Raw genomic sequence first — 19145 nt, forward strand, 5'->3', positions numbered from 1 at the left:
CTTCATGTATCCTACATCCTTACATCTCACTCTTGACCTGTTATTATTCTATTCAGTCTTCCATGATTTGCTCAGATCTACAAACTCAGAGCTGGCTTTGCCAGGCTCAAATTCTGCAGACTTCCAGTAGGCAAAAATGTGAAGACCAATCTGAGTCTGAGCTAACAGCAATTCAAACTTCATTTTTCAAGAAAACAGGTCCCTAGTAAGCTGGTGCAATATTTCATCTGTTCAAAACTCAATTAGAATAAAAAGTTTCTGCTGATGTGAAACTGATACCAGTCAGCAACTGATTTCTTCAACAAGAGCTATGACACTTTAATGGTACCTCCAGACGTCACCTCTTGGATTGCCTTTGACAGCATTTTATCTAATTTAAATTCCTGGAGGAATACCTCATAGGCTTGAACACTGGCACGTGCTAGAAAGTGGCCTGGTTGTGTCAGCTGATTCCTAATTCTGTGGTTAAAGTCAAGTAGAGATCCAGAGGCTTGACCTGGTTCTTTCCAAAGGCTCGGAAATACATTCATTAGTGGCAAATTCTCTGCAAGACTTCCAAATTCGCCCATCCCACCTCTCATACGAGAAACTATCCTGAGCTTTTCACATACAGTGTCAGAGATAATGATTTGGAGAACTCTAAGATGATGCTTCCCAAAAAGTGAAAGACTGTCACGGTTTTCTGAAGGCATTGGGAAGAGAATCATTTTTATTATTCCTTATAGGACTATAGCAGCCCAGAAGCAAGTGTCACACCAAACTGACAAGTCATTGCCCAAACAAGTACCCTCAGAAAGCCCTATGATTCTCTCCAATCTTCTAGGATCCTTACAGTCAGGGAATGCAATCTAGTCTTCTTAGGACTGGTGTAACAACTGCCTGAGGACACAGTGATTGTTAAAACAGACTACTTCTTTTAAGGCTGTGAACCACTGAAAACTTGAAATAGTGCTTGGAAAAGAAATAAGACTTCCAAATTCAGTGGGGAGCCTACTGGCACAGAGACAGATTTAAATTACTTTATTATTGTGCATTATGAGTGTTTTAAGGATACTAAATTTAATCCTCTTTGAAAAGCTTTACAATTAACTGCAACCTAAAGAGAAAAAGCATCACTGATCAATTTTTGAATCAAAACCAATGTAATAAATATTTTTAAATGTGCATTTTACAGAGTTTAAGAACATTACCTCAAACCATGTTAGGACTGCATTATATACAATGCTTTATACATCTTCCATTAAATTTAATATCCCATTTCAAAACATGCAGCAGAACCCAGAAATTATGAAATCTGTCATCGTGAGTGGAATTTAAGAGCTTCAAAAGATCTGAATTTATTTTAAAAACTTGATTTAGTATTAGTTAGGAAATGTTCCAGTACGTTCTTACAACTGTTTAGATTACAAGTTCTTTAGAGAAAAAATAGTTTGTTATTATGTTTACATGATATCTAGAAAAATTGAGACCTTGTTTTCTGGTTGCTACTGTAGTAACAAAATTTGTTTCCAGGCTGCTATAAATAACACAAACCATCATATTGCTCTTATTGTGCATTGTGTTACATTTTAAAATATGGCCATACTTTTTACTTGCTGTGTACGTTCTAAACACAGAAAATAGTATTAGCTTTCAAGAAAAATCTTGTTCTTATGTTTAGATTAAAAAAATTAGGACTCATTTTAAGACTGAAATGTCTCTGAGAGAACCTGGCTGTGAAAGCACTTTTACAGATGAACAGCAGTCTTCAGAGAGAGTACCAACAAACACACTCAAAATGCTTCTTCTAAGTGAAAACATCAGAAGGAACTCAAATTTCCTTTTCTTTCTACATCAGCTCTTAAGGACTGTTTATAAGCTCATTCAGATGTTTTCAAAAGGATTTCCTTCTCTTCTGGTCCTTAAAAGATTTTGTTTAACTTTCTGTCACAAGTTCAACTTGACAACTTAAATCAGAACCTGTACAACTGGAGATGGAGAGGCAGATGTTTGAACAAAAGCTCTATTACAGCACAGAGGATTTCCCAACTGTTTGTGCAAACAATGCCTTTGCAACCTTTTCCAAATGTGTAGCCCATTTTGTTTACTTTTTATTTGAAACTTCTTTATTCAAAACGGCTCTCCTCAAAACAGCACAGCCAAATTGGCAACTTTTACAATCAACTTACACTGACCAGCACATTTTTCACGGTCTGAGCACTAGGAAATAACACAACAGACCATCACAACGATTTGGTAAAAAAGGAAAGGGCGATGTTAATAACATTTTTGTAACAGGTTGTAGTAACAGCAAGCTCTACTGCAAACACCATGACTAGTAAAGCCAAGCAAAAAAGCAATTTAAAGTCATGTATGCAACCATTCATGTTCACTAGTCATTTTAAAATAAAGTTGATGATCTCAAATAGTGTAGCATCAGTAAAATATCAATATATAGTTCAAAATTATTTCTAAAATGGTGGTTTCTCAGACTGAGTAGCATCAAATTCAGCTGACAACTGCATCACTCTGTTAACTATTAGAAGTTTCTGAAACCAAGTCACGGGACACGGCAATTTCACATCACATGTTCTCAAAGAGCAGCCACTGGTGGGGTGGGGAGAAACAAATACAAAGAAATGGGCAGAGTTTGGTCTGGCTTAAATTGAACAGGGGCCAAGTTCATCTGCTGTTGAGCAAAGAAAAGAGTAGTAAATGACAGCAGGAGTACAAGGTAACACCCAATCTATGATTAAAGACAGGAAATCTGCTATATACCAGAACATCAAACTCTGGTCCAATTGTAATTCTCTTAGGCTATCTGCTTTGTCACATGCTGCTTCTAGTTCAGTATTGTTTGTATGTGAAATATAGCTGGCATGAGGGTTTTACAGCATATATAGAATATTTCTATAATAAATAATAAACCACACCTAGAACAAACATCAACTTGTTACAAAGCACTTAAAGACCCATAAAATAAAGCCCTATAATGTTAACAGAATGACCGCATAAAGTGTTTTTCAATAAAGTATCTATCTAGTGAAAACATGAAATTTAAGAAATTCCTTCAAATGGGAGATATCAAGCTATTTTCTTTATCAGAAAAATTCAAAATATTAATTGAATAACTGAGCATTAATAAACAGAACACCCACCCTTTACAATAGGAGCAATGATGGAAAGTCTTGCAGATGTAAAAGCCTATGACAGTCTCTTCATTTCTAGAATTCATTAGCCAAGTGCTCTGTAAACATGCCTCTAAATTCCTGCCCCAAGAAATGTGAAATCTGAAGTGTATTTTGTATAACTAGCATATAATTACTGGAAAGTAGCCCCATAAACTAGGTAACTGGGCAGGTTTAATGGCTCTGTACTTAGCTTACAGATTATTTGAGAGGTAAAAACTGCAAAGCTGCTACTGAATTGAGTTAATGAAACATTGCAACTGCTAAGCATTACAGCGCTCTCTAGACAGCACGAGCAGTAACATATCATAAAACAGGCACAAGTATTTCTGCCCAAGTCCCAGACTCCTAGAAACCTGGTGAAGACTAAAGGCCAGCCTGCATCATCCTCCTTTATACCCCATTTACAAATACTCATATGTGTCTCTCCAGCACATGTTGTTTTTGCAGTACTACTGTATGCAAAGAACCTCATAATTTTCACCACCCACTGACCCTACAAAAAGATACAGCCACTTATCACAGACCTAGGAACACATACATCAAACAATGTTTTGCTGGAATTTCAAGACACTGACATACCTAATCTAACATTACAAGCTGTGGATAGAACTTCTGGTAACTAAACCATGCTGAGTCAGCACATCAGTTTGGAATAACATTCTTGAATTCTTCACAATTGTCTAACTGGTTACACTGAGTTACTTTTTAACTTCAGTGTATACATTAAGAATACAACAATTCTGCTGTGTGTTTTGGAACTGCAGATGGAATTGACTGCTATCCAGTTACGCAAATGCCACACAATGAATTTCTGATAGCATCTCCATTTGTTTGCCAACGTAAACTTTGCTGTTCCAAGAGAAATTAGTCTTGTGACTAATCAACAACAATTCCAATGGTTTGTTCAAAAACAAAAGCAATAATAAGCTAAAACATTTAAAACTCCGCTCATAGATTAAGCATTGAGACATCAAACCCAACTCTTTTACAAATAAAAATCAGTGGCCCACGTATCTACTTGGTACACTTCATAAGCTCTAGTCAGAAAGCTACAAATTGTGCATCATGAAAGGGAATTTCCAACACTCCTATTGCCCTCTACATCGCTGCTATCAACAGTCTGAAGTAAAGTCTCCCTGCTCCTGCAGCGCTCCAAAGAACGAACTACAAGGCCACAGAGAAACTCAGCTTCTACTAAACCCGTTATAAAGGTTTTACCGTTACAGCATATATTTTATTATACATTAAAGCAGAAACACTTACAGAATTGCTTCTTACCACTTTTAATAATATCATGTATCATGGACATTCTGGCCCAAGAAAGGTCAATGCTGAACAGAGGCACAACAGTACCTCCACAAAGGCAGAATAAAAGCAAGCCTGAACAAAGACAGTAAAAGAGAAGTAGTGCTGGGGTAATTAAACTCTGACATGGAAGAGCCTAAACCTGCTAGAAGAAGAAGGGGGAAGAAACCTAAAAGGAGCAAGTCAAGCACAGGAACACATCATCAGTTAGAAAGGAGAAAAAGGAATATGAAATTTGTACTTTTTCTTTCCAAAGAAAAAGGAAGATAACACGGGTCAGGGATCAAGCATCCACTTAGCATCTCTTTAATCTACTGCAGAGGTTAGAAGCAGCAGGAGACTGACTCTACGGAGACAAGTGGCAGTACCAAAGTAGGGACGGGAGAGCAGGGATGCTGGCAGTACTCCCCCCGGTGGAGGAGTCTGTCCGTGACACTTAACAGGTGTAACTATTCTGCTCACGGCTTATGCTGTCAATTACACTCCGGAAACTTTTTCCCCACCGCGGAGGAAGCTACTTAAATTGTGTATGCAACATACAAGTATATTAAAACAGCAGAGAACCACATGTGCCTTTTAGTATGCGTATGCCAACTTGAGTTTTAAAATCTTATTGGTCATAATATGAGATACTGGTATGTAAGAACATTTATCTACAGACATTAGTGCATAATTTTGCTTCAACAACTGTGAATAAAGGTCTGTCTGATATCACTTCAAAGAGCCTATTACAGGTAACAACATTGCTTAAGCTTATGCACTTGAGTATCAGTGCATACAGACACTAAGTAAACCCAGTCAGAATCCACGAGAGGTAAAGAGGTGCTTTCTGTGGAAGTATGTAATTATGTAATATATGTATTTAATCATTGATTTAAAGCTAGGAAAGAACTTCTCTCTTAGAAACTTTTATCTTGTTTTGATTCATGCACCCTGAAAGGAGCAACTGAAGTCTGCCAGCTGCACAAAATAAATGTACTGTTTCATAAATAGTCTGAAAAGTACAGACTTCTTCCCATTTGGCATGAAAGACACCTTTTTCCCCCACAAACACACTTGCAGCAAACCTAGCAAAGAAACCACTTATATGTCTAAACTTGACCTTCAGCATGTTTAGCACATTTTTATGTCAGGCTTCTCATAAAGCAGATCAGCCTTCCTCACAAGTGACCACATCTGCAGCCTGGTTAGTCAAATGCTTTTGCAAAACTAAAAAGGGAACACCTTCCTTTTGCAAAACTAAAAAGGAACACTAGAAATTACCTTCTATCTTCAGACAACTGCACTCCAAACACATGCCTCAGACTATTTCAAGTAGAAAATGTTGGTTTGGATTTCAATATTTAATTATTTTTAACACTGAAGATCTTCACCCAAATTTGGTGCGTAGTGGGGTAAAGCAGAGAAACCATCATAATGGTTCAGATGTTTGTTTAAAATATACAGGAAATGATGCTAGCTCTTGGTGCCACAGTAGAGACACAGTGATAAGTGGAGACAAAACCAGCACCTTGTTCAGTTATACCCACAACCCCAGTATTCTTAATTAATCAGGTAATCGCTTTTCTTTTGATTGTGTGGCAGCTTATTCATAGCCTTCTCAGTGTCATCATATCAACAGTGGGACTATTATGTATCACTACTTTTGCAAACGTATCTAAATACATCATAAGAAAAAAAAATAACTCAAAGTCTTTCAGTAACACGAGCCCACCATTCACATAACTAAGTCTAGAAAATGATCCTGCTGCCAAAAACAGAAAGTGGGTGATTTTAAGAGAGCAGGAGGGGAGGCACATGAAGAAGCTGAAATCCGAAACTCCTCAGGAGAGATTCTTAGTCTTCTTGAATTCAAACTTTCTTATTTATAAGCCTGACTCCTCTTACCATGGAAAAAAATAGCACACAAATGTGTAACTCAAGCCTGTATCATAACTACCAAACAACCACAGAAGCTTTAATTCTGACATCTTCCATTACTGCACGTGCATGACTGTACAAATGTAATCCTCACTTGATGAGATCCTTTATTAAATAAAACTGTTTCCCATCATCCTATATGGCAACATAACACATCATTTCCATAGACATACTGAACTGCTGGCTCTTATGTATAAGCACCAAATGGTGAGGAAAGCCATTCATCTGCATCAAGATTTTAAGGGAAGGGTGGCATGGAGATGAGAAGAAAAAGAGTTAATGGCAGCCAGAAGAAAGCTCAAAACTAGGATTAATACCAATCTCTTGTGCTGAGATTTGCGCTGTTCTTTTCTTTATAGATGTAACTCACCTGCCTCAGAACTACCCCCTCCCGTCAGATATTCATGCTTCTTCTTACCAAGCCCTGACCACAAACTGCTCCCCACCCACATGGCATCTTCCCAGGGTCAGTATTGGCAAAGGCTGAACTCATAAGCCTGTAGTGTTTTATGGACGACTTCTGCCTCCACTCCATACTTCCATCTCTCTGCTTTCACACTTAGGAGCTTTCCTCCATTTCAATACAGTATCCATTTCCACACATCTTTCACAGCTTTGCTTTCCCCATCCTAAGTATTCCTCTTCCTAAGTTGCAGCTCCCCCCTCTTTCCTTCTGCTATCTCATACCCAGTATCTTTCTTTGCTTTAATCCTTTTCTAAATACCACATCAACTACCTAATCTTTCGTGTTCTGGTTTTCCTACCACACTATCCTTCCAGCTTGCAAAAATTACACTTCTCACTAGAAATACCTTCCCTCTAGAATCATCTATCTGCTGGACACCTGACCATACAACCTCTTCCAAGACCAAATTAACCCAATGCTTTGTGTACATGCAGGAGGAGCAGAGAGCAGAGAGGGTACACTGCCTTAAGAAATTTTAAATTTAGACTGTATGTCTGAATTTAATTCCGTATTAAAAAAAAAATTAAAAAAAAACCCTCCCTTCTCTCCATTGATACCTAAACATTGCCCAAACTTCAGGAAGTAACTGCTACTATTATCTGAAAATGACAGCATTGGTGGATACACATAAATGAGATCATCTTGTAATGGAAATCCCCACTGACAGAATTGTGTGATCTCTAACATAGGGCTTGAACGAGCTGCTGCTCAACACAGAAAAAAAAACTTCTGATAAAATAAATTTAAGAAAGAAGAGCCAAAGCGAAGTGCAGAGGAGTTTCCTTGGTGTATGTTTATCACCTGGGCCTTTCTTATCTATCTTTGAGGTTTACGTTGGTGTTTGTTCAAGGATGCTTTAACAAACTCACTTTATCAGCATGGTACACAGGCATAAAACGCAAAAATCTGTGAACCGACTGCAAAGTGAGGACAGGTAGATGAACACAATGTGACATGAGGTGCTTAACCACCTTCTCGGTTTTTAGAATCATAGAATAGTTAGGGTTGGAAAGGACTTTAAGATCATCCAGTTCCAACCCCCCTGCCATGGGCAGGGACACCTCACACTAAACCATGTCACCAAAGGCTCTGTCCAAGCTGGCCTTGAACACTGCCAGGGATGAAGCATTCACAACCTCCCTGGGCAACCCATTCCAGTGCCTCACCACCCTAACAGGAAAGAATTTCCTCCTTATATCCAATCTAAACTTCCCCTGTTTAAGTTTTAACCCGTTACGCCTTGTCCTCTCACTACAGTCCCTAATGAAGAGTCCATCCCCAGCATCCTTATAAGCCCCCTTCAGATAGTGGAAGGCTGCTATGAGGTCTCCATGCAGCCTTCTCTTCTCCAGGCTGAACAGCCCCAACTTTCTCAGCCTGTCTTCATACAGGAGGTGCTCCAGTCCCTGATCATCCTTGTGGCCTCCTCTGGACTTGTTCCAACAGTTCTATGTCCTTTTTATGTTGAGGACACCAGAACTGCACACAATGCTCCAGGTGAGGTCTCACAAGAGCAGAGTAGAGGGGCAGGATCACCTCCTTTGTCCTGCTGGTCACGCTCCTTTTGATGCAGCCCAGGATACGGTTGGCTTTCTGGGCTGCAAGCACACACTGAAGCCGGCTCGTGTTCATTTTCTGATCGACCAACACCCCCAAGTCCTTCTCCGGAGGGCTGCTCAATCTCTTCTTTGCCCAACCTGTGGCTGTGCCTGGGGTACTTAAATGTTTTGTTGGAAGAAGCTCAGAGAAAATACATTTATATGGTCTCCTATATACAAACCTGAACTCTGTAGATTCAGTGTAGGTCAGCCCATATTACAGGTAATGGTAATTTATTATACCAAATGAAGTTTGCAAGGCAGATAAGCCCTTTAACCAAAAGATTACAATAAGACTATGACTTAAATACAATATGTAGTGACAGCTCCTTCTCCTAGACTGTATCCTAGGCTACAGTACTTACAAGGCAAACACACTATTGACATCTGAATGCCACCACCATCACATTCAGTTTTTCAACAAATCACAGAATGACAGGATGGTTAGGGTTGGAAAGGACCTAAAGATCACCTAATTCCAACACCCTTCCGCGGGCAGGGATACCTTCCACTAAACCCTGTCACTCAAGGCCCTGTCCAACCTGGCCTTGAACACAGCCAGGGATGGGGCATTCACAACTTCCTTAGGCAACCTATTCCAGTAACTCACTTATCTAACAGTAAAGAATTTCTTCCTTATACCCAACCTAAATCTCCCCTGTTTAAGTTTGAACCCATCACCCCTTGTCCTATCTCTACAGTCCCTGACAAAAGGTCCTTCTGCAGGGGACAAAGAGTGAAGAAAATGAATCTCAAAGAATTAATCTACATGAGAAGTACAACTCTGAAACCTGAAGCAGACACAAATAAAAGCTCCTTTATACCACCAGCAGATATTAAGGTTCTCTGTTTCACTTGTATTGCTTCTTCATATACCTTTTCAATTAATTACTGTTGGAACACACATGCTTCCATATTTACTTGCTCAGCCACCCAAACAGAAATGAAGCAGGAGGGAATGTTACAGAGTATGACCAAAATAATATCAAAAACTTACCCCTCTGAAATTCCAGCCCTTGGTAGAAGGAAACAAGGAAAAGTTGTTCTGTTGCTGTTGTTTCGGCCTGCCAGATGAGACAAAGGAAAGTGTTATATTTTCAGCTGTCTCATTTTCTGTATCAGCAACAGAATGATTAACAGATAGAGAAAAGAAAAAGTCTTCAAGTACTAAGACACCTTAGATATCCTTGGCTGTTCTTCTGATGGGTTTCTCTCTTCAGTTTAGTTAAATTTTTAATTCAGATGGAGAGCTAAGAGACATGGCAGAGACAGTGACTTGATGTCACAACCTTCAGAGACACAGTGACTTGATGTCTGACAACAACTCATTACTCCTACTCATCTTCAACAACCAGAGACAACCCTGACCTGAACAGTGTGGATCTATGAAACTGCAATTATGCCATGTGATGCAAGATGGTGCAGACTGCCAGCTGTACTTGATGGGGACACTGAAGAGCCTTTAATCCTAACAGGAAAGCTATGTGAAGCCCCAGTGTAAAGCAAGCTAGCCGTACCTTTGTGTGACGCTGAAAAAAATAAGCTGACTTCTGTTTTTACTCCTTCCAAAAACCTTTCTCCTACCCTATAATTATCCCTGCACAATTATTTCTGAAAAGCAACTGTAGCATTCTCCACTCTTAATAAGTGCTTTTCACCAGTAAGGTCTTAAATGACTTGACAAAATGTAGGCAAACATTGCCGCGATTTTATACATGAAGTCAGATCAAAGCTTGACTGACCTGTTGTAGCTGACCAAACCAACAAATAGTTTGACAGCGAGACCTAAGCGCTGAGCACACTGCAACTCATACAATTATACAGATTACAGAAGCCATCATAAATAACAACAGGAACAAAAAACTTCGTTAAAAAATAGCAAATTAAATGGCTGCCTGTCAAACCTCACCACCCAACAACAACAGAACACATTTGCAGTTAAAGCACTGGACTAACACATGAGATATTCAGGAGTCACTGCTGCTACTTATAGCTCCTGAAGGACTCCAACACAGTGTGCCCCAGTTTCTTTTCTGTAGAGGCAGGATAGCAGTAGTTCTCTCTTTTTTTCTATCTTCTCTATTTTGGTGTAAAATATTTGCTGACATTTTTCTTATGTATGTTAAAACACATCAGCGAGCAAATGATCACAGTAGATGGATTTACACAAAACACATAATCACAGCCATTTTTGTAACATCAAAGGCTGAGATGCAAGTTGTCCTGGCGTCAGCAGTAGCAGTTGTTTTTCTCTTTCTTGGTACCTGGTGCAGTGCTGTGTTTTTGACTTTTGGCCTGGGAGCAGCGCTGATAACACCAATGTTTTTGGTCGCTGCTCAGTAATGTTTACTCTGACCAAGGACTTTCTGAGTCTCATGCTCTGCAGGGAAGAGGGAAAGCCGGAGGAAGCAGAGACAGGACACCTGACCCAAACTAACTACAGAGGTATTCCATACCACAGCACATCATGCACAGTATAGAAACTGGGGGGAGTTAACTGTAAGGGCTAGATCCCTGCCCAGGTCAGGCTGGGTATCAGCTGGCAGGTGGTGAGCGGTTGTATTCTCTTCCCTTGTTATTTCCCTTATCATTATTATTATTGGTGGCAGCAGCAGTGGTTTGATGTTATACCTTAGTTACTGGAGTGTTCTTGTATCAACCCATGGGGGTTACATTCTTTTGATTCTCCTCCCTATCCCTCTGGGAGCTGAGGGAGAAAGGAGGGGGGAGTGAGCAAGTGGCTGCATGGTTCTGAGTTACTGGCTGGGCTTAAACCACAATGTAAGTCTTACTGGTTTTTCATTCTAACAGCCAGCCAACCAGAAAGAATATCAGTATTTGAAACACATTGCTAAAATCATTGAAAAACACAAGGCAGCATACATGACAACCTTTAGTTACCATTAAAAATCATCCCTCTAATAAATCTTTCTATTACAGCTTTCCAATTTAAAATATATAAAACTGAATTTCTAACCCAAAAGCCTCACTGGAACTTTAACTTTATGGAAGGAGAAAAGTGTGATTAACAACAACAATTTACACAGTTTAGAAACTGCCCTATCAGTGTTTTGAACCATTTTTATTCACAGGTAGTCTCACAGCAGAACCAGTCAGTACTGGGAACTTTCTATAGAGAGTTGTACTCCTTGGGAACTTTAAAAAATAAAATAAAATCTCATGTTTAAACTTCCATTTCTGCATTTTTATTTTGATATTTTAATGCTGTTCATGCCTTTATTTTCTCAGTTCATTCAGAATTGCACTAGTTCTGGTTTGTTAAGCTGAATATAGGGGAAATAAAAGACATTTAATTTTCAGTACAGCAGAATTTACGATGGACAGTTACAAGGGAAAAGAAAACTTCATTAAAAATTATCTCTCCCACAATCATTCTGTAACAAGAACTGAGAACTCTGTAATAAGCAATAAGTTTGTTGTATCATTCATCTATACTAAAGCAACAGCCATCCACTAGAAGAGTGATGACTAACCATATTATCATCGATCTGTAACTTTCCCATTCACTGAAAGCACCCCAGACTACACAACAACAGCCAGTCCTCATGGAGGTCAGACAATATTAAATCTGTATTTTGCCAGTTTTCACAATAGGTATCCTCCTTCCTTATCAGTCAAGAGCCTTAACTTCATTTCAGTGAGAATGAACCTCTCTATTATTTTATTATTTTAATACTATTGTAGTGTTATTAAAGAGCCTTAAATGCAGCAGCCTAATGAAACAAGCCAGTTTTACTAAAAGGAATTAATTAAAGAGGCAGTGAAACATTGAAATCCCTGTATGCTCCTCCATGACTCACTGGCCTGATCTGATACATACACAGGGTGTAACTAAACTCTTTGCAAGCTGGTTTTTTTTTCCCCACTGTGTGCGCAGCTCTTCTAATGAGCAGAAATCAGGCTGAAGCATTAAATTTACTTTCCACCCTATGGACTACCTTAAAGCATTTCTTCAAAAACTTCTGCTTTTATGCGTCTGGCCTGGCCACTACTTTCCTATTTTTTATTCTGTCAGAGGTATTCAAAGCTTAAGCTTGTAACACAGTGAACACATCAAGTTTAGTTTCCCATTACAAGCAAGCATTTCATACAGCTAGTCTCAAACTTACCAAGATATTAAGGCTGCAAAAGTACCATGCCATTATCTTACTGACAGACTGGTTAGAAATCTCACTGCTCCCATAACTAGAAATTGTCTAGGCTAACCATATTAATAAATTGTTTATAACCACCATTCTGAACCAGCATTTTTCAGCTGAATAAACCCATAAATCAAAATGAAGTAAAACAGAAGTTCTGGTTTTCAACTGCACCTCAAGTAACAAAATACAGTTCTATCAAAACCAACACCTTATTACAGTGTTAAGTTTGGTCCTTCACTATCTTCAAGTTATTTTGATCTCTTGATCTTCCTGTCAACATCAGTGGGAACCGTACTGAAAATAAGGAGAATATTGCAGATTCTTTCAAATAAATCAATGTCTTGCTATTTTTGTATAGGGCACTACTCCTGTTACTTCTGAACATTCTGTTTACTGGGTAATTCTTTTCTGAATTTTAGTAGTATATAAGCTAATGAAGAAACAGCCTGCCTCTATTACAAAACTATTAAAATACTAAACTGCTATTTGATAATCTATACACAAAACCACAAAGCTACAGAACTGTCAACAGATTCTATTTTTTAATAACCAATAAATGTTATGCTTTGATAGGAGGGATATTATATCACTATGTGTATTAGAACCACTTGGTTTGGAAATAATTTACCAGACCAATAATAAAAGTCAGCACTGGCATAAGTAGGTAGCAGACAGAACGAAATAAAATGTTAGCTTAAAGATGGAAAGAGGAGACAAATTAATAGGCGTTAACAGTGACAACCAAATCTGACTTAGGCACCTAAGTCTAAAATAAATTACCTGGATAATACAGTAAGACTTTTCAGATGTCATGAACAAGATGGGGATGGTTACTGCAACTGCATGCACTGTGACTAGCACTCTTGAAATACATCAAATAGGTTATCACACACTAAGGTCATGGCTGAGAAAAAGAAGTATATAATGTGTGAGGAAAAGAGAGGAGTTCATCCCCACAATTACTTACAGCAGTAATTTAAAAGCTGTAATATATAATACTTGACCTTTCTTAAAGATGGATCTTTCTTCATTTAGCTAGAAGTCACAAAAACATTTTCTCCCCACTACCGCAGCTTTAAGAATGAAAGACTAGAAGGTGGGATTATGTAGAGACTCTTCAGGCTGTAGGAGGGAGAGGGTCACCAAACCTGTCAGCTGAGCTTGGTTTGGAGATCTCTATGGTAAGTTTACCTTGGAAATAAAAGCCTGAAACCAAGTTCATCCAATCTGAGAAAAGTGCAAGCAGAGGCCTGTCACTTGGATAGGCAACTAACTGGTGAAGACACTTAACTTGCAGCCAAGTCTGAGTGTCAAATTCCTTCTCCTCCTCCTCTTCAGTATATATTTTAACTGTTCACCTTCCATTTAACCTTTAAACTCTAACCCTGGCAAAGTAAGTCATGCAAAATGGAGTCTTCACAACTTAATTGCTCAGATGTTGTGGTTTAAACCCAGCCACACAGCTCCTTCACTCCCTCCCCCTCCTTCCTCCCTCCCCCTACTCCCAGAGGGATGGAGAGGAGAATCAAAAAGAATGCAACTCCCACAGGTTGAGATAAGAACAGTTTAGTAACTAAGGTATAACACAAATCACTACTGCTACCCCAATAATAATAATGATAAGGGAAATAACAAGGGAAGAGAATACAACCGCTCACCCCTCCCCAGCCCGACCGAGCACCAATGGATACCTCGTCCAACCACGCCGTCAACTCGCCCTTCCAGGTAACTCTCAGTTACATCCTGGGCATGACGTGCTGTGGTATGGAATACCTCTTTGGTCAGTTTGGGTCAGCTGTCCTGTCTCTGCTTCCTCCCAGCTTCCCCTCCTCCCTGGCAGAGCATGAGGCTCACAAAGTCCTTGGTCAGACTAAAACATTTGAGCAGTAACTAAGAATATCAGCGTTATCAGCGCTGTTCTCAGGCCAAAAGTCAAAACACAGCACTGCACCAGCTACCAAGAAGGAGAAAAATGACTGCTACTGCTGAACCCAGGACAACTTGCAACAGGAAACAAAACACTGATCCTTCTTAAAATGATTTCACAAAAAAAAAAAAAAAAACAACCCCAAACAACTTTAGCTGAGTAAGTACATACCTTGCATATTCCAGTTCCACCTTGGAACTTAAATTAAAACTTGATTATTTTTCTTCTCACCTTTTACCAGCAGCAGTAACATTTACAGATCAATGAAACTGTAATTTTTGCAGTGACTGGATATGACCTTTAGCTAGTCTTTCTGCACACAACTCAGGACGGAACCCAGTTATGGTCCCCAGAATTTTGTTGACAATACTAAGAAAAAAGAATTAAAAGTCATAAAATAATGCTTTCATTCTTCAGCTGTGCAGAGTTTTCTGTTTAGGTTCCCTCACACATGGTACTATGAATAGATACAGTGTAAACGTCTGTTGGACAAAGACATCCTCATTGAATTCTTTATTTAGACACAGTTTTCAGACACCAAATTAATATGATTCCCCAAATAAATCAGTGGAGGTTTTTTGTGCAACCTTTACTGTGCTGTACATTATAATGACAACAGATACGCGTATAAAGGAATCTAAAGACTCCAGCATGTACTGAATGTTTTAAAGCTTCTGCTACATTTACTAACAAAAGTGTGTTATCTTTCCTGAAGCATGACAAGATAAATGAACAATTTATGCCAGTTTACATTAAGCTCACATAACTTTTACATCTTCATCTGATCCTGCAGTCCTCCTGCACACAGAATCACTGACTACAACAGTATTTTTTTAGATATCAACATCCAAGCTGTGTGCGCTTTGTTTAAAACTACTCAGCTGCTACATCTGTTTGAAGATAAAAGCGCATTTCACCAATCTACATGAATACTCTCTCAGATAATAAAAGGAAAGCTCAAATCACTTAGAGACAAGCTGCACTAAGTAAAAATTCTTTTCAGTCTGCAAAAAAAAAAGGTTACTACAGCTGTGAATATTTTATGAAGATACTGTTAAATAATAAATAGCATGTACTATTCAGAACTTCTCTTTGTAATGTCATCTGCTCAACCTATCAAAAGCGTACACTATGTACTGTTCAGAAAAGCACTTTTATTTTAACATACTGGGAGATTTGTGATACTAATTACAAAGAAAAAAATTCAACATGGTTTAGCTGGTGAAGCCTGAGATACACAGGAGCATTTTAGCTTTGAACAATAATTCTGAACAATACTGATTTCTCTTGGACGTTTTAAGTTACAGATATTTGAATTAATGTACAATAATAAACTAATGTAATTGAACACTTACTACCTTGAGGGAAACAAAAATACCCACCAAGGAAAATAACCCAAACAGATGGCTGGTTTTTACTAGCTGGGCTGACTTCCTGAATACTAACATAATCTTTTATTGTCCTATTATCATGCACTACGTGCCATAAATGTATTAAGAACGAAAACCAGCCCTTGTGAATCTGGCTCTACACAGATGAAAACAGCAGCACTGAAGGAGGTACATCTAAAAGTGAGCTGTCCCACACCTACTCTTTTCCCATGCTTTCTTCAGAACATCTTTACTTATACTATGAACCCACGCACAGCACCATAAAATAGCCCATCACTAATAAACCCCAAAGAAGCTGCAAAATGTATTTTTTCTTATTTCTGTATTTGAATAATTTTCTGTAGAAATTAATACTAATTTTATGGAAGAGGAAAAAAAGCTGAAGATCACATAAAATTCTACATTTCTATCTAAAAATCAGATATTCCTAATGTTGTAACATTTCATCTTCTGAAGAAATACGGGCTTGTTTTAAAGCCTTAAACATGTTTCTTAATCTATAACTACTGCAGATGAATGCAGTAAATAATGTCTGATATGCATGACTATAAAAGCATCCCCCTTGACATATATGAACTCTATTCCAAACTGAAACAAAAAGCCCTGGCTACTAGCCAGGAGGAGGCTGCAGGCTTTTCTGCTGTTTGACAAAGGTATGGCTAATGCTAGGGAGGGTGAGAAGAGAGTCCTGTATTATGTTTCTGTAACAAAATATCACTGTAAGATCAGAAAGATTATTCACTGGCTCACTCTGAATGCACAGCCTAAAATTATTCCTATAGCGTTTCAAGAATCCTAGGAAGGAGAAATAGCAGTAACGTTTGTTAATTTTTAGTTATTACTTCATCCCACTGTTGTATCACGGAAACGTGCTGAATTCTTTACAAAGAGAACTCCTCATTAAAAAGAAATGCTTGCTTGCTCATCTCCACCCTACACAGCCAGCCATCAAGATAAGATCCTCTGGCCCATGGGAAAAACAAAGATCTGATGATAATGCTTAAATGGCTGCCATCATGAAAGCCTGAGAAAAAGCAAGCCTCGGGCAGAAACATCACAATATTCATGCTCAAGTTGAGAACAAGTCTATTCCATTTTGATTTCAAAATAGAAGCTGCCATTGAGAACCTATGGCTGGGAAATCCACTTAGTTTAGCAAGACTGTATAGCTACTGGTTAGACAGAAACAAAAAGATTCACCCAGAGAAAGCATACGAGGGATTTCTTAGCAATTTGTGAAACACAACCAAACTGCATTTTAAGCCTGTAGAGGAGCTACTAACACCCTCAAATTGCACCAGTCAAGTGCAATCACATCATGTTCTTGATAAAGGAAATGGGAGTTTTCTGAAAGTCCTTTTTGTTTGGATTCACATTGTCTGGCTCTCTCAGTGAAGGTAAACATGAACTCCTGAAAAGCTGTGGCTGACCAACAGGCTTTTAGAAAGATCAGAATAGAGACGGCAACACTACTTAACTTGCCCCCAAAGTAACATTTGGGGGCAAGTCAATCCATGATTTTATAACTCCTATACTGCTATTTCTTTATCCCTTCATTTGCAGCTTCATCTTTTTCTGCATTATAGCTTCTACATCAACTGAAAAGGCCAAAAAAGTCAAATAGGATGGTTATTAAGCCAATTTAGAGGCTTCTCCATGTTGAAAAGCAAAGAATTCCTGCACACCTTCTAAAGAGCGCTGTAAGATGTTTTCACACCTTGCTCTGAAGTATATGGCATCAAGCCAGTCAGTCAAGGAAGGAAACCTGCTTTTATTAAATGTGTTCATTTATAAAGGACTGTAACTTTCAGAATACAGTTTCATTGAGAAAGATTATTCTTGCATGAAGAATAATCTTACACTGAGTGACAAAAACCACTCTTGTAATTTCTATGGAGACAGACTAGAAAGTTTTAGATAGAAATCATAACAGGATGTTACAGGGATGTCACCACTGGAGCTAATAAACTAACCTTCTCCAAGTGCATGCAATCATGCCCGTGACTTAACCTCAGCGTACAGTAACCACCCCCCAACAAATATCTGATTATAACACAATTTTATGGGCACTCTAGCTCTGCCCTCTGCCATGTCTGAAGGACTGCAGGCTGTCATGGCAAATGCCATTTAGCTATTTTGTCACATATAGCTCAATAACTTGGACATGAAAACCTCACCAAAGGTTACATTCTGCAGCATACCAAGTCATCCTCAGCACATGAGCCAGTATTTCACGATGCCGAAGCTAAAACACAGGCAACAGAACTTCTCACAAACTTTAGGCATTATCAGTTAATTAAGAAGTTAAATTAAGAAGTCAAGAATTCACCAATTTATCAATAACAAAACCTTTCACAGGAAAGAGTTTCAATATTTATAGAAAGTCTGAGGGAAAAGCTTCAATTTTTTCAAACAACCTTTCCCTCTTGGTACAGCTTTTTATTCAGAAATTTAAAGTACCATGACTTGGGATATCCCCCCCTTCCCCACTTTGGGTGCTGTTTTTAAAGATAAAAACCCACCAAACACCTTTTTTTCTTTTAGGGTAATAAGAAATCCAGGAGAACACATTTCCAATCTGATATGATAAACACAACTAAGTTTAACAAAATACTTAAGAAACAGCTGAAATATCTGAGGCAAGCAAACATTTTTAGTTATGTACCCAATGCAACCAGTTATCTTTAATAAGTTGCCAGTATACTGAATTTGTTTTACCTCAAGTTACATTATATGCACCAAAATTAACTACAAGGGACCCTGAATCAAAGTTTAAAGCAGTATGTGGTATATACATACATCAAGATCAAACTAAGCAACTTTTAGACCCAAAGACATTTTGATTTGTAAGATTTCACTTGCATTATTAGCAGACCGTCCACTGCAGGTACCCAAAGGAAACAGTGATTTCATCTTCATTTCCATCTGCACAGCAATTCTTAAGTTGCATAAATAACTGCAAGAGCAACTATCAGACCCCTAGGCTTAGAAAACTCTTTTCGCCTCATGTTTAACAAAGTGATCTTAATAATTTTCTTATTCAGTTTTAACATATTCTTTTAGATCTTGAAAAGAATAAGCAGTGCCCTTTCAATATCCATTACTTTCATTTCCCTTGTTTCAGTTCCTTTGATGCAAGTCATTAAACTTCTTTTTGTGGCCATAAATCCCCTGAGCTCCATAAGCATTTTGTCCTACTCTATGA

General features: G+C 38.4%; 1 protein-coding gene across 2 annotated transcripts in view; it reads right to left on the reverse strand.

Annotated features, from left to right (window-relative positions):
- Nucleotides 1-19145, reverse strand: part of ARHGEF3 (Rho guanine nucleotide exchange factor 3) — a 121454-nt gene that overhangs the window by 70297 nt on the left and 32012 nt on the right. For both annotated transcript variants that reach the window (XM_062610762.1, XM_062610761.1), the window contains one exon: nt 9457-9523. In XM_062610762.1, the coding sequence (XP_062466746.1) occupies nt 9457-9523 (67 nt within the window). The remainder of the gene's footprint in view (nt 1-9456; nt 9524-19145) is intronic.

The sequence above is a fragment of the Pezoporus occidentalis genome, unplaced genomic scaffold (assembly GCF_034315485.1).
Source record: "Pezoporus occidentalis ecotype Australia unplaced genomic scaffold, CSIRO_AGI_Poc_V1 ctg149, whole genome shotgun sequence".
NCBI classification, from domain to species: Eukaryota; Metazoa; Chordata; class Aves; order Psittaciformes; family Psittacidae; genus Pezoporus; species Pezoporus occidentalis.